The sequence below is a fragment of the Alternaria arbusti genome (genome assembly GCF_024043155.1).
Source record: "Alternaria arbusti strain BMP 1465 chromosome Unknown scaffold_11, whole genome shotgun sequence".
Taxonomy (NCBI): domain Eukaryota; kingdom Fungi; phylum Ascomycota; class Dothideomycetes; order Pleosporales; family Pleosporaceae; genus Alternaria; species Alternaria arbusti.
Window position 1 is genome coordinate 100,358 of NW_026249951.1, and position 13,664 is coordinate 114,021.

At 52.2% G+C, this 13,664-nt stretch overlaps 7 protein-coding genes across 7 annotated transcripts; 5 read left to right on the forward strand and 2 right to left on the reverse strand.

Annotated features, from left to right (window-relative positions):
* Window positions 1-29: 29 nt before the first annotated feature.
* J4E86_007633 (uncharacterized protein) lies at window positions 30-1,994 on the forward strand (the record flags this gene model as incomplete). The annotated part of the gene is made up of 1 exon (XM_051448152.1): window positions 30-1,994. The coding sequence occupies one exon, from the start codon at window positions 30-32 to the stop codon at window positions 1,992-1,994; it is 1,965 nt and encodes a 654-aa protein (XP_051300419.1).
* A 1,075-nt stretch (window positions 1,995-3,069) lies between these two features.
* On the forward strand, window positions 3,070-3,930 carry J4E86_007634 (uncharacterized protein; the record flags this gene model as incomplete). The annotated part of the gene is made up of 3 exons (XM_051448153.1): window positions 3,070-3,144; window positions 3,219-3,345; window positions 3,422-3,930. The coding sequence occupies 3 exons, from the start codon at window positions 3,070-3,072 to the stop codon at window positions 3,928-3,930; spliced, it is 711 nt and encodes a 236-aa protein (XP_051300420.1).
* A 1,438-nt stretch (window positions 3,931-5,368) lies between these two features.
* On the reverse strand, window positions 5,369-6,588 carry J4E86_007635 (uncharacterized protein; the record flags this gene model as incomplete). The annotated part of the gene is made up of 2 exons (XM_051448154.1): window positions 5,369-6,079; window positions 6,133-6,588. 2 exons carry the CDS (start codon window positions 6,586-6,588, stop codon window positions 5,369-5,371), a joined length of 1,167 nt encoding a protein of 388 aa, XP_051300421.1.
* A 248-nt stretch (window positions 6,589-6,836) lies between these two features.
* Window positions 6,837-7,756, forward strand: HOB3 (BAR adaptor protein Hob3; the record flags this gene model as incomplete). The annotated part of the gene is made up of 3 exons (XM_051448155.1): window positions 6,837-6,849; window positions 6,902-6,998; window positions 7,081-7,756. 3 exons carry the CDS (start codon window positions 6,837-6,839, stop codon window positions 7,754-7,756), a joined length of 786 nt encoding a protein of 261 aa, XP_051300422.1.
* A 1,041-nt stretch (window positions 7,757-8,797) lies between these two features.
* J4E86_007637 (uncharacterized protein) lies at window positions 8,798-9,040 on the forward strand (the record flags this gene model as incomplete). The annotated part of the gene is made up of 2 exons (XM_051448156.1): window positions 8,798-8,946; window positions 8,977-9,040. 2 exons carry the CDS (start codon window positions 8,798-8,800, stop codon window positions 9,038-9,040), a joined length of 213 nt encoding a protein of 70 aa, XP_051300423.1.
* Window positions 9,041-9,148: 108 nt separating this feature from the next.
* On the reverse strand, window positions 9,149-10,243 carry J4E86_007638 (uncharacterized protein; the record flags this gene model as incomplete). The annotated part of the gene is made up of 2 exons (XM_051448157.1): window positions 9,149-9,822; window positions 9,844-10,243. The coding sequence occupies 2 exons, from the start codon at window positions 10,241-10,243 to the stop codon at window positions 9,149-9,151; spliced, it is 1,074 nt and encodes a 357-aa protein (XP_051300424.1).
* A 914-nt stretch (window positions 10,244-11,157) lies between these two features.
* J4E86_007639 (uncharacterized protein) lies at window positions 11,158-11,721 on the forward strand (the record flags this gene model as incomplete). The annotated part of the gene is made up of 1 exon (XM_051448158.1): window positions 11,158-11,721. The coding sequence occupies one exon, from the start codon at window positions 11,158-11,160 to the stop codon at window positions 11,719-11,721; it is 564 nt and encodes a 187-aa protein (XP_051300425.1).
* Window positions 11,722-13,664: the final 1,943 nt, after the last annotated feature.

Sequence of the window (13,664 nt, forward strand, 5' to 3'; positions counted from 1 at the left end):
TCCTACTCATCGCCGCCTGAGTCGCCAATATGACTGACACTCCGAGATCCGAGAACCAGACGAGGTTCAGCACCCCGGTGTCTGACCTTGACGACCACCGCCACCAGCCCGTATCGCTCCCACGAGCCGATGCCACCTCACCCCCTAGGTCGCGCCGACCAACTTTCGCAAGCGTCCAGGGCCAAGACCGACCCAACATACTCCTCCAAGTCAACGAGGCCCTCGAGGCAGACATCACTCGGCGCGATTTCGAAAGCGCCGTCGTAGACGATGACCAACACTTGGCTCCCGATGCCTACATCCGCCGCGGTTCTCTGGCGCACAGCCCACAGGCCCGTCGAGAGACATTCCGGCGCCCGCGCGACCCGGCAGTCGAGCGCCTGACTAGGAGCAGGGCATCGTCGACCACTTCGCGCTCCGTCTCCCCTCCCAACTCTGTCGACGCATTCGCCGGCCCTAGGCGCCGCGACCGTGCCAACACCCTCCAGAGCCATGCTGGTTCCGAGCTCGAGCTGGGGTTGAACAGAACGCTTTCTCGCGGCACTGCACGCCGTCCGACAATCAGCGACGAGCGTCCTGATGAGCTGCACAACGTTGAAGTTGCATCTGCGCACAGCTCTGCCGAGGAGGATGTGTGCTTCCCTGTGGCCGAGGATACTGGCAAGACTACTAGGTTCGACTACGAAGAGTTGGAGGAGTTTGTCGCAGAGGCTCAAGAGAAGACGCCCATCGGCCAGCCTCTGCGACACAAGGCGAGCACCGCTTCCAACCTTTCCACAAAGCCCAAGGTCTTCTCCGATCTCCGCCCCAAGTCCAGCCAGTCAGGAACACCCAAGACAGACAGCGACGCTTTGAGCCTTAAGAATGCGGACCCTGCGATCCAAGAGAAGCTTGCCGAGGAAGGTCTGTCACACGTATTCGCGGAGAAGCCGGCGCCAGAAGTGAAGCTCAACCGCTGGACGTTCTTCTCGTCTGAGTTGGACGACACGATCCATGCTGCCGAACTGGGCGGCCTGCTTATGCCCGGCGAACGCTTCCGCGATCTGTTTGACACCCCATCAGACGGTGGCGTCTGGTGGCTCGACATGGTCAACCCTACAGAAGAGGAAGTCTTCGCCATCTCCAAGGCTTTCGGCGTGCACCCTCTCACCCGTGAGGATATCTGCGTCCAGGAGCCGCGCGAAAAGGTGGAGCTGTTCCATCAATATTACTTCGTTTCTTTCCGTTCCTTCTTCCAAGCCGACAAGGAATCGGAGGAATACTTGGAGCCTGTCAACTTCTATGCTGTCGTATTCAAGGAGGGCATCCTAACTTTCACTTTCTGCGAGAGCCCACACACGTTTTCTGTGCGCAAGCGTATCAGCCGTCTTCGCGACTACATCAACCTCAACGCTGACTGGATCTGCTACGCCCTCATCGACGACATTGTCGACAGTTTTGCACCTGTCATTCGGGGCATCGAAGATGAGGCAGATGCGATTGAGGATCAGGTCTTCACTGCGCGCATTGAAGATTCTCGCGCCATTCTTCGATCGATCGGCGACTGCCGCAAGCGCGTCATGCAGCTTCTGCGTCTCTTGGGCGGCAAGGCAGATGTCATCAAGGGATTCGCCAAGCGTTGCAACGAGTCGTACAGCGTTGCTCCTCGGGGTGACGTGGGCATGTACCTCAGCGATATCCAGGATCACGTCGTCACTATGATGTCCAACTTGGCTCATTTCGAGAAGATGCTCAGCCGCGCACACTCCAACTACCTTGCGCAAATCTCGGTTGATCAAGTCATTCAAGGCAACGACAGCAACGCTACGCTTCAGAAGGTTACGGTCATCGCTACCATTCTCGTTCCGCTCAACTTGATTTGCGGTCTATTTGGTATGAACGTGAAGGTTCCTGGTCAGGATGGCAGCCTCGGATGGTTCTTTGGCATTATTGGTGTTATTGTCCTTTTCGTTGCTGTCTGCTTGGGGGTTGCTAAGAGGATGCGTTACATTTGATTGAATTTGTTGGTTGGTAATTCTCTGTTTTGTCAGTTGGACACTGTCTGTCTTTGTTTCTCTTATGTTCAGTATCGTGGTTTTTCATTCAGTACATGTATTAACGCCAGCGCTGGTGTACCGGAGGTTGTCATAATTCGGGGTCACGTCATACATGATCATGTCGGCATTAGATATACTCTAGATTAGAAAAGTATTGTTCTCGTCGCAAAGCACTTTGCTGCCAGCACATCGCCTGAGTATGGAATTAGATACGTATGTGATGATCTCACAGATCGACAACTACGTGTGGCTTTCGGTAGAAGGTAGTAAGAAGCAAACCACACAAGCCGAAAAAGAAGGCGCGCATACCCTGTACAATGAGCCATGAAGCTAGGGATTGGCGTACACGAATCGACAAAGCAAAAGAATGCTTTACAGGGTTGTTTCAGGTGCCGATAGTGCCCATGATGACATCACATGAAACGGCATGCAATGGTAGCGCGTGTTTATACTACCTTGCTCATACGCTCACATGACATCCAGAGACGCGATGATAGATGGAAGCGTAGATAAGCCGCAACTCTGTGCTATCACGCGAGCGGCCAACCTTGGGACGCATCCAAGGTGACATTCCGTACCGTTCCTATTCGTTCCGAGGTCGGAAGGAACACTGCCAAAGCCAGAATGCGCGGCATCCAAGGCGCCGAACAGCAACTGTGCCGACGATGAAAGAAACGTGGTGACGGTGAGCCCCTGCAGTCATGAGGACCAAGTAAGGAAGGTTCCACTCGTTGTCCGCGAGTTCGGAAGCGGTGACTTAGGCTCCTGCCGAGGGGCGGACTAAGTGATCCTTGTTTCGGCGAGAGCATTCGATCATGCAGCGCCTCAGCCGACCGACTCCCTTAAGTACAAACTCTCGCCCTTCCGCCGCTCTCTCACTCCTTGCACAAACCACCAGGACGTTCTCTCTACCCACACTCTCACTTTTACACGTAGACAACACCCAACCGACCGCCTCGGCGAACACAGTACTGTTCCTGCACCCCCACGAACACTACACGCTTCAGCAACGACCCCGGACCGAGAAGGCAACATGGCGGAAATGGCGCAGCGGATTCTCATGAATGAGTTCAAGCAGCTCAGCAAGGAGAAGTGGACAAACATCGAGGTGCGTCTTGGTGACATTCTCCAGAGTCACAGTCCTAGTGGCGATGCAGGAGCACCGAGCTAACCACGTCACAGCTCATCAACGAGAACGTCTTTGAGTGGAGTGTCGCCCTGATAGTCATGAACGAAGAGTCCATGTACTACGGCGGCTACTTTAAGGCCAAGATGACCTTCCCTCGCAACTACCCGCATAGCCCGCCAGGTACGTCACTGCCAACACGCGGATCCAGGGATGGAAGGAGTCGCGAAGCGCAGGGCAGGAGCTAACGGTTTACCAGATTTCAAGTTCATCCGCCCGCTCTACCACCCCAACATTTACCCCGACGGCCGCCTATGTATCTCCATCCTCCACCCACCCGGCGATGACGAGATGTCCGGCGAGACTGCCGCCGAGCGCTGGTCACCCGTGCAGCGTGTCGAGACGGTCCTGATATCCATCCTCTCTCTGCTGGACGATGCCGAGGTTTCCTCGCCCGCTAACGTCGACGCGGGAGTCATGCTGCGCAACAAGCCGGAGCAGTACAAAGAGATGGTCAAGAAGGATCTCGAGCTGTCAAAGGCGGACATCCCCACGGACTTTGTCATGCCAACACATGAGACCGCGTGGAAGAAAGAGAAGGACGAGGGCGAGTTTGACATGAGCTGGGAAGACAGCGATGCTGAGAGCTTGGACTTTGGTGGCAGCGAGAGCGACCCGGACGAGGATCAAGAAATGGATTCCGACTTCGAGGGCGATGACGATGATGCGGAAGACGACGAAGACGCCGACACCCCCATGAAGCGCTAGACGTTGCCCATGGACTGCCACTCTGAGCCCCTCATCATGCGAATGTCTCACATCCGCATGCCAGGGCTACTTAGGGGTGGGTCCCCAGCGTCTGAAGAGGATTCGGGTTCTGACACCCTCATCCTTGTCCCTTCACCGGCAGTATCACCTACCTCAACACTCCTCTCTTCGTCATCATGCGATTCGGCAGCCCCTACTCCATTTCCCCCTCACCCCCGTCCAACAATATGGTGGACACTCGCGCACTAGGAACTGCGCATCGCCCTCTCACCCCCTTGCCCAACTTTCCATTCCTCGGTTTTCTTCCACGTCTTCATCATAAGCGCGGCGTTCGGTTTCGGCATGGTATTCATGGCGTCACGCCTGCAACGGGCTTTCACGCCTAGGGTTCGGTCACGGTTAGGATGGCATCTACACTGCATAGGAACGGAGTTCTTGAATCATCTTTTCATCATGCGTGGCATGGCTACTTTGGGCTTGCAATTGGCGGCGCAGTGGCTGCATGTGAATGCCCGTAGACTAGGGAATGCATGAATTATATACACATGATTTTCTCCAAAAGCCTTGAGTGATGTCTTTGAGGGAGTGCGTTCCCAGATATATTCGTCAGGGTCATTTCTTTCCAGTCTTCTGCCGGAAGACAAGATAAACATTAATCAACCCCTAATTCCGCTTTACATATGTCGCGAAATTCTGTTTCTCGCCACTGACCTCCTCCGCTACTCTTGCCAACCCCTTGGGACTGATGTCAATTCCGGATCTGTTTATATGATCCATGAAGCTATGCGGATTGACACCCTTGCAATCGCTTCCTGCACACACGGCGTCGTTTCTAGAAGACGTTCTTCTGCAAATTTCGCAATCCCATGTTTCATCGTTATCGCTTGATCCGATAGTCCAGCCTTTTGCGTGAAGGACTTCTGTGAGGTGTTTGTCTGGCGTTTCGGCACTCTTTATCCAGAGTTTGAGAAGATCGACGTTGTTGATGGTGGTCTTCACGTTGGATGGTTTGAGTTCGGGTCTAGCATTCGATGGGGATGACTTCTCTTCTGCCATCTTCACGTCGCGTTTGAGGATGTGATTGCGTAGCCCCCGGAAGCAGAGTCAGTATAGGCGGACCGCCCTTTGGAAGGACAGATGTAAATACCGGGAAGCGATCGCGTGTTTGGTGTCTGAGGTGGATCTTGGAGATGATGGTATCTGCAGAGTGCAGTGAGAACTCAGAGGTGTGTAGAATTGAAGAAGAAGTCGTTGTTGGACATATATACTAGCGATGACTCGAAGATGTATTGGTCCGTGGGATGTTGTACAGTGACCATTATGACATGCTCAGGCTTCTGGAAGACGGTGCGTGGGTTGTGTCACACTCTGAAGACATCGTAGCATACACTGGACTCTCCAGTCTGACAATTATTTCATGGACTGAATACTCCATGGCTCACCACCCAATGCCCATAGCGTTTCTGACTCTCTCCATAGTACTCTCGGCGATTTCCTCTGCTCTTTGCGCTCCTTCCTCTGCATGTCCTATAAGCTCCTTCTGATCTCCACTCATCAATTCCTGATAACATTCTCTTATATCGCTGATGCCCGAATCCACGGTATCAGCGACCCTCTCTTTCAAAGCCCGCATGCTTAGGGTCGTCAAGTCATTCGCCAGATCTTCCGGTGACGCAGCAAGCGACTCATCAAAATGATACATTAGGTCTACAAGGTTTGACACACCCGGTCTGGTTTCGCGGTCATAACTCACTCCCTCGATGGAGTCTGTCAATGCCGTCTTCAATTTGGCATGTATTTCCTCTCTTGAGTCTGTTATCAGGATACGACTCTTTGGTTTCGGGTCGCTCTTGCTCATCTTTTTTGTTGGCTCAGTCAGACTCATGACTCGTTTTGCAGGACTCAGAAGTGTTTGTGGAACAGTCAACAGGGGCTGTGACTCCGAGTAGACGTGGTTAAAGCCACTGGCCAGCTCGCGCGTGAACTCGAGATGCTGCGCTTGGTCTTCACCGACTGGGACGTGGGTCGTGTTGTAGAGGAGGATATCGGCGGCTTGTAGGACCGGGTACGAAAAGAGGCCGAGTTTGAGGGCATCCTTGTTGTTGGAGGGGTCGAGAGGAGATGCATTGGATGGGAGGGAGAGCTTGCTCTAAGACAAGGTTAACATCGTGCCTTCCTAGGTCTACTTCAGCGGTTGTATACCTTCCACTGGGTCATTCGTCCCAAATAGCCCATGCTTGCACCACAACACAGGATCCACATCAACTCTGCATGCTGCTTCACGCTACTTTGCGCAAAGATGATGCATCTCTTTGGATCAAGTCCTACTGCCAGCAGACTAGCCAGCATCTCTTTCCGCCATCTTGCCAATTCGCTTGGATCTTGTTTTATCGTAATCGCGTGCAAATCAACTATTGAGAAGAGAAGCGTTGTATCCGGAGATGCCTCGTCTTGCAGTTTGACCCATTGCCGCAGTGCGCCGAGATAGTTTCCAAGATGCGGTACGCCGGTGGGCTGGATCCCCGAGAATATCACCTGCTTCTGGTTCTTACCGGCATTCTGTCTCGCTGGCGAGGCGATGGAGTACTTGCGCAGGCAGCCTGAGCATACACGAAAAGGTGAGGGCGCTGCACGCTGCAGCGGTCGAAGTGAAAACATTGAAGTCAGGTCGTTGTATCAAAATCGGAATCGCGGTTGCTCAGCCACCAGAAAGCGGCCGGGGTCTTGTAGCGTCGTCATTGTGGCACTGCCGCCCGCCAACAACCACTCGACTGCGCCCAACCACGGCCTCCTTCTCCATTCACGCTACTCTCCCCACAACACCACGACTGCCACCCACGATCCCAAGCCTCACACACCTTACCACACACATCATCGCCTGGAACTAGAGGGACTACAGCGCAATCATGTCCTGGACCGGTAAGGAGCCCCTCGGCGACGATCCAGGAAGCCGCCGGCTCACCAGACGCAGGGTTCAAGAAAGGCGTCAATCGCGCGACGACGCAGGTTCTTATGAAGACTGGCCAAGTCGAGCGCACAAATGACCGCGACTTCGAGACTGAGCAGCGGTACGCTCTCCCGCATACCAGACACCTTCTTCATACAAGAATAAGGCATCCCACCGTCGTACAACAGCTAACATGAGGCCAGTCGGTACCGTACTATGGAGACCGCCGCGAACAAGCTACAAAAGGAAGCAAAGGGCTACCTCGACTCTCTGCGCGCCATGACCGCCTCACAAATGCGCATCGCCGAAACCATCGACGCCTTCTACGGCGACGCAGGCACCAAAGACGGCGTATCGCGCTCCTACAAGCAAGCCGTTACCGACCTAGACGCCGAGACGATAAAAGCCCTCGACGGCCCCTACCGAACAACCGTCCTAGACCCCATCCAGCGATTCTGCTCTTACTTCCCCGACATCAACGCCTGCATCACAAAGCGCGAACACAAGCAAATGGACTACGATCGCATGCGCGCGCAGGTCCGGAAGCTCACCGACAAGCCTGACAAGGATGTCACCAAGCTACCCCGTGCTGAAAAGGACGAACAACTCGCCAAGGCCGCGTACGATCAACTCAACGACACCCTCACAACTGAGCTGCCCCAACTCATCGACCTGCGAGTACCATACCTAGACCCCAGTTTCGAGGCGCTGGTCAAGATCCAGTTGAGGTTTTGTGCGGAAGCGTACTCAAGAATGGCGCAAGTGCAGCAGTATCTGGATGCGAACACAAGAGATCAGTATGCACAGGGCGAGCTGGATGCGCGGGTGGAGGAGGTGCTGCAAGAGATTCGGGACTTGAGTATTGCGGGTACTGTCTAAGAGCTGGGAAAGGAAGATCTATTCTTAGTGTATGGTACATGATAATTTCTGTGGCGTCAGAATCGTTGGGTTTGCGGCATTGGATGGACTGCGTAAGGACAGACGAGGGAGTTCAGCGGTGCCTCCACCTCCCTGTAACCATCGACTTTATAAGGCGCTCGATTTCATGATGATTAGTTTATTTCCACTGCGTCATGCCGTACTGACATGCAAACAGAGCAGAGTCTCCAGACTTCCTCTTCGTGACAGGAAACGCCAAGAGGTCACGGTGGAATGGTTTTGTTCAACGTAACTTTACTGACTCAGAGTCATTGAGTCCTCGTCTGGAGTCAGTAAAAGAGTCAGCCTTCGCCACAGACGTGTCTCACTCCCTTGCTTTCTGTCGTGACAGCTTCGTTGACACGTATTGATAATATAAATTGTCTGCCGGATTGGTCTTCTGATTGATATTCTACACACATCCACCGCACTAAGATCATTGATACAACATCCTCATTTGGTATCACGCAATTTACTCTTTCAATGGCCCGCGGCAGAGGACCAGAATATCAGGAGGGTCGCTCGACCGAAAGACCAAGACGGTTGCGGTCATGTCTACCGCCTCCACAAGGGAGATGTTCCTCCCCTTCACGAGAAGCAAGCTGGACGCGTTCACAAGAAATGTATTCAACGTCCCCACGATACAGATATTCACCGCCCTCGTTCGAAGATCATACACCTCCCTTACAACAGAGATATCGATCGCCACAGCCACCGAGATCCAATATCGGAGACCCGATCTTAGAAGATGAAGCTTTCGATTGTGTCGACTGTCCAGCCCTATTTAAAGAAGATGAAGTAGGGACGATTCACATGGGGCCTCACGACCAAAAATGTACCACATGTGACCGGCCCAAGAAGTGGAAATACTGGAAATGCACGACATGTCGGTGGACTTGGCGAACGACAACTCTCAGATGTGGAACGGGGGCTGGGAAAGGAAGCCGGCTGCAGTGTGAGGGACTCAGCCCCGAAACCCCCTGGTTTCTGCTCTTTGCAGAGATGAGAGACGATCGCAATGCACTGGCTAAGCAAGTCGCAGAGTTGGAAAGGAAGGAGTACAAACCCAAGAATTTTAAGCGCGAGCTGGAGGATCTGGGTATTGTTGAGAAAGATGGAGATTTTGGCGAAGAGGAAAAGTTGCTGTTGGAGTGGAGGGCCTGACCGTTCTGCCGTCTAAGCATCAAACGAGATGGCATGGAAGTTCAGGAGGAGAGGAAGGTGAAGCAGATTGTTATAATGTAGAGACTAGATATTGTGCAAAAATGAAATTAGTATTGCACCGCAAATGCGGTCACAAGCCACTTCTGCGTTCGGCTGAATGCATTTGCTGTGACGCTTTTGAAGCTACATTTAAGACTGGGTTTCTCCGGTCTTATTACAAGTCTCTGCGATGAACTTGATATCCTTAAACACCTTGGTGAACGGCTCGAGATGACCCTTGAACACATATGACGCGTCAACTTCAGGCTCCTGAACACCTTCCGAAAGATCCACACTGACATCCTTCTCCCAGCCATTCGCATAACGAGTCTTCTCCCTCTTGACGCTCACTTTGACACTCCTACCATTCACCTCCTTAACCTTACCAGCAATTCGAAAGCAGTACCCGCTGCTCGGTTCGACAGTCTCCGGATCCTTGAGAACGTCGAGACTCTTAGGCCAGCCCATGGGAGGGGAAGACCCGGTACCAAGACTTCCACTGAAGCGATAGTGCCCGTATACCAGAGGCTTCAGATTCTCTGCCCACACCGTGTCCTGACCGGTAATTACAACGTTGACTTCAGTGCTCAGAGGGGATTCCCAGGGCCAACCACATGGCAGTATCTCAAAAGGATCGAAGTCCGAGCCTCCTACTCCGAAGTCTGTAAAGTTTCGCTCGACGCGTATGACCGTAGCAGTGAACGCTATATGCATCGGACTTAATCTCTTGGTGAAATGAGAATCGTCCAGCGCCTCTGCGAAGTCTTCAAGTTTGACAGTAGGTGCGTTTTGATGAGACGCGGTGATAACGGCCCGATCGGTCGCTTCTCAGAACTTGCAGCTACTACTCTGTTCGTTCATCTTCATCATGCCTTGATTCGGAACCATGGCTTCGTACTCGTATATACTCGGGCCACCTGGCTGGTCGTTGTCCAGAAGTCGTTCTAGGCTTGAGTCTTGTTCCAACCAGGATTTCGGTAGGTCGCGCAGACCAGTTCTAAGGGCAGGATTTTTCTTGAGTATATCGTTTCCACCCATCATACCCTCGAAGACGATGAAGTCTTCGATATAACCAAAGTCTTCATCGTGTACTTCTTGTATGGTTTTGCCTTTGTATTTGCCAAAGGTGAAACGGTAGGGACCACGGCTCTTGGGTGCTGCGCGCGTCTGGGTACGTCGCTTCTTGGAGGACTCGGCATTGGAGGATACGGCTGGTTGCCGCTGTCGCTTGACGCCGGAGCTCATCGTGGGTATCAAAAGAACTCGTTCGCTTGAATACGAGATCGCAGAAAGGCAAGAGGAGAATTTTGCAAAGTCGAGTTCGGACCTGGAGAGGAAATAGTCAAGCGCTACAGGCGAGGGGATCTCGATCGCAAAACACGGTATGCATAGGAAATTTTGCCGCAACTTAAGTAAGGGTACGCGGCTCGCAGTTACGCGCAACGCGTCGGCGATGTAGAGCACCTGCACGACGCGTTGCTAAACCACCAACAGTGATGCGCCCTGAAGAAAGCAAATGGGAGACGAGGTCGACAAGGAACTTTTGGTCAATACTTGGAGACACTACCGCGACACGATTTGACCTCGGGAGGGTCGCATGCGGAGCGTGAGACTAGTCGTCCTCGCATGCGCACGGCGGTGACAGCCGTTTGAAAGTGGGGGCTGACGTGGCCCGAGCGTGTGCTGCAAGGATCCCTGAACGTGTCACGGTGATTACCATTATACCTGCGTCACCTACCGTATCGCAGTCTTCCCTGGAACATGCAGGTCAAGCCTGTGAAGCAAACACATCAGACGAAGTGTACGAGTTCGACTTCGGAAAGCATTGCAGCCAGACCATCAAACAAGTCGCAGACACCAGCCCCAGCTATTTGCTCTGGTGTCTAATCAATGAAGACATGATGGAAACAAGGATCGACCTAGCCGATGGCTTAAGAGCTTTATCGAACGACTTTCTCAACTCGCAGTCTAGTTCCCTGCGCGAAGCCATGCGGAAGAGGGGGATTCATCCCCATGACATCGCGGACGCTCTCATGGTAGAGGGACAAGATGATCACGGGAACTTTTGAAATATCACAAAATGGGACAGGGTAATCGCACAGAACGTGGGCCCTGAGTTTGAGCAAGTCAACATAGGAGGCTCACTGCCGACCACGATAATGTTCACCGGCACCATCGTCAGAGTAGAGCAATGTTGGGCCGACGAAGGCGAAGACGGGCTGATGACTTTCACAATACTGCCATGTGGCTTTCCCCGGACCGAAACCATCAAATGCCACTTCATCTCTTCAGCTACTGCGCCCTTGTACGAGGAGTTGCCAGACATGCTTTATAAGATGTATAAAGTCGTCGGCAAGTTCTGCAGTCCCGGTCTCTACAGCAGCATCCACGACATCAAGAGCATCGAACTGGCGAGGAATCCGGAACCTGCTAGTCTGAAGACTGGCATCTGCTGGAAGTTTGAGGGCCGCGTCACCTATGCTTGCATCAAGCCTTTGTTCGAGTCCGTCTTAGTCACGTATCTTGAGGTTGATCGTGATGCACGATTTCCTGTGTACGCCAAATTGTTAGAAGGCGCGCCAATACCAACAGTCGGGAAACTTTATCGTGCCAAGGGTATCACAATCCCGGAAGACGTCAGTGAAAATGGTCTAGGAGAGACCAATTATTACGCTAAATGGCTTGAAGAGCTTCCGGAGCCTAATCCTAGCAAAGCAATCTAGCACAGACACTGATAGGTGAGCAAATTGAATTCTGTGGGAAAAGAGGAGATGACATCTTCAAAAGTTTTATTAAGGCCCTAGGGTGGGTTTCGTTGGCATCTTTCTGGAGGAGAAAAATATAATACCAACAAGGCACAACCTTGAAAGAAACACGAGCAAGTTTGTGCCACCCATGTCCGTACCGATCGAAAGCGTATCACGAGCATCTTGAACGCTGTTCAACCTTTTTACACCCCCTTCTCAACATCCGTACCGTAATGGATCCTTTCCATAGTTCCCTAGCGCATTATGTCCAGTCCCGCTCCCATGTTTCTTCATCAATAACGCCACCGTAGTAGACATTAATAAGAGGACTTTGGTACCATTCCCGTGGCTCCCGCCCTACATCATACAGGACGACTCTGTGCTTTTCATTGTCACATCTTTCGGGCCCAATGACCGAGTATTCCCATTGGATGTCCTCGGTAGAGTCCATACACGGACCGACATGCTGTTGCATTTCGTATCCTATGTCTTTGAGAACCGAAGTTTCTTCAATCGGAGTATCTACCAACGCGACATACACTACGACCTCATCATTGGACAATCGGGGAAAAGATGACGAAGGAGAGTTCGTATGATCGTGCCGAGCGAAATACATGGCCGCGGAGTTGGCAAAGTTGGCAAAGACCTCGCATGCTCGCTCGCAGTATTCGCAGTATGACCAGTACGTTTCACCATATTCGCATTCATCCCTTTCCCGCATGATAATGTCCACCTCTATTACGCTGACTTTCTTTGATCTGGCTTCTTCGCACACGCTACTAATTTTGCTGATAACCTCACTGTTATCGTCCAATCCATCGCATTTCAATCCATTAACGATGATACGGGGGACTCGCATTGCTTGCGGGAGGACTCGCTGTGCTTCAACGATAGATTTCATCAGAGGTGCAGCCTCCCCACAAATTGCTCGACACGTGAGATGGATGGGCGTTATGGATTTGTAGTTTGTGATGGCAACGTTTCGATTCACGAATCGAAAGCGACGTCGGCAATCCGCGGCATATTCGTAGATCATAAGACGCAGCTCCTTTGGTAGATCGAGGAAGCGGTCAAATGACGGGGGCTGACGTGGGTTTAGCGCAAGGTCTTCGTAGTACTGTCGTTCGTCTTCGTTCATGTCGTCGCTGCTGCAGGTATCGGAGTGTTCTTCCTCCTTAGAGTCGGACGACGTAGAAGCTTCCCCAGAGTCGGACATGGTAGAACCCTCTTCAGAGTCGGACAATGTAGAACCCTCCTCAGAGTTGTCCAATGTAGAACCCTCCTCGGAGTCGGACGATGTTGAAGGCGTATCGTTCATGGCTAGGGAATGACGCTGGGTTCTCCCAGGGTTTCTACTAGGTAATCTTATTGGTGCAGCAGTCTCAGTCTGAGACTGGATTGCATCAGTCTTAGAGCGGATTGCATTAGTCTCAGAGCAGATTGTATTAGTCTTAGAGCGGATTGCATTAGTCTTAGAGCGGATTACAGCAGTCTTAGAGCGGATTGCAGCAGTCTTAGAACGGATTGTAGTAATCCTAGAACTAATAACAGCAGTCTTAGAACAGATTGCATTATCCTAAGTAAGGGATATTTTAGCCTTAGAAAGGGATACATCTGTCTAAGAAAGAGATGCAGCAGACTAAGAAAAAGATGCATTAGTCTAAGAAAGGGATGCAGCAGTCTTAGAACTAATTGCAGTGTTCTTAGAACTAATTGCAGCGTACTTAGAGATTTTTGCAGCAGTCCTAGAACGGATGTCGTTGTTGGAGATCGAGTTCCAGTTAGCAGTCGAGTTGTTGGCAGTCGAGTCGTCAGCAGTCGAGTCGTCGGGAATCGAGTTGTCGGACATCGAGTCGTCAGTAGAATCCTCACTCATGGTTGCGGGATGGCGGTTAGGTGTCTCAGGAGGAGCGGTCAAG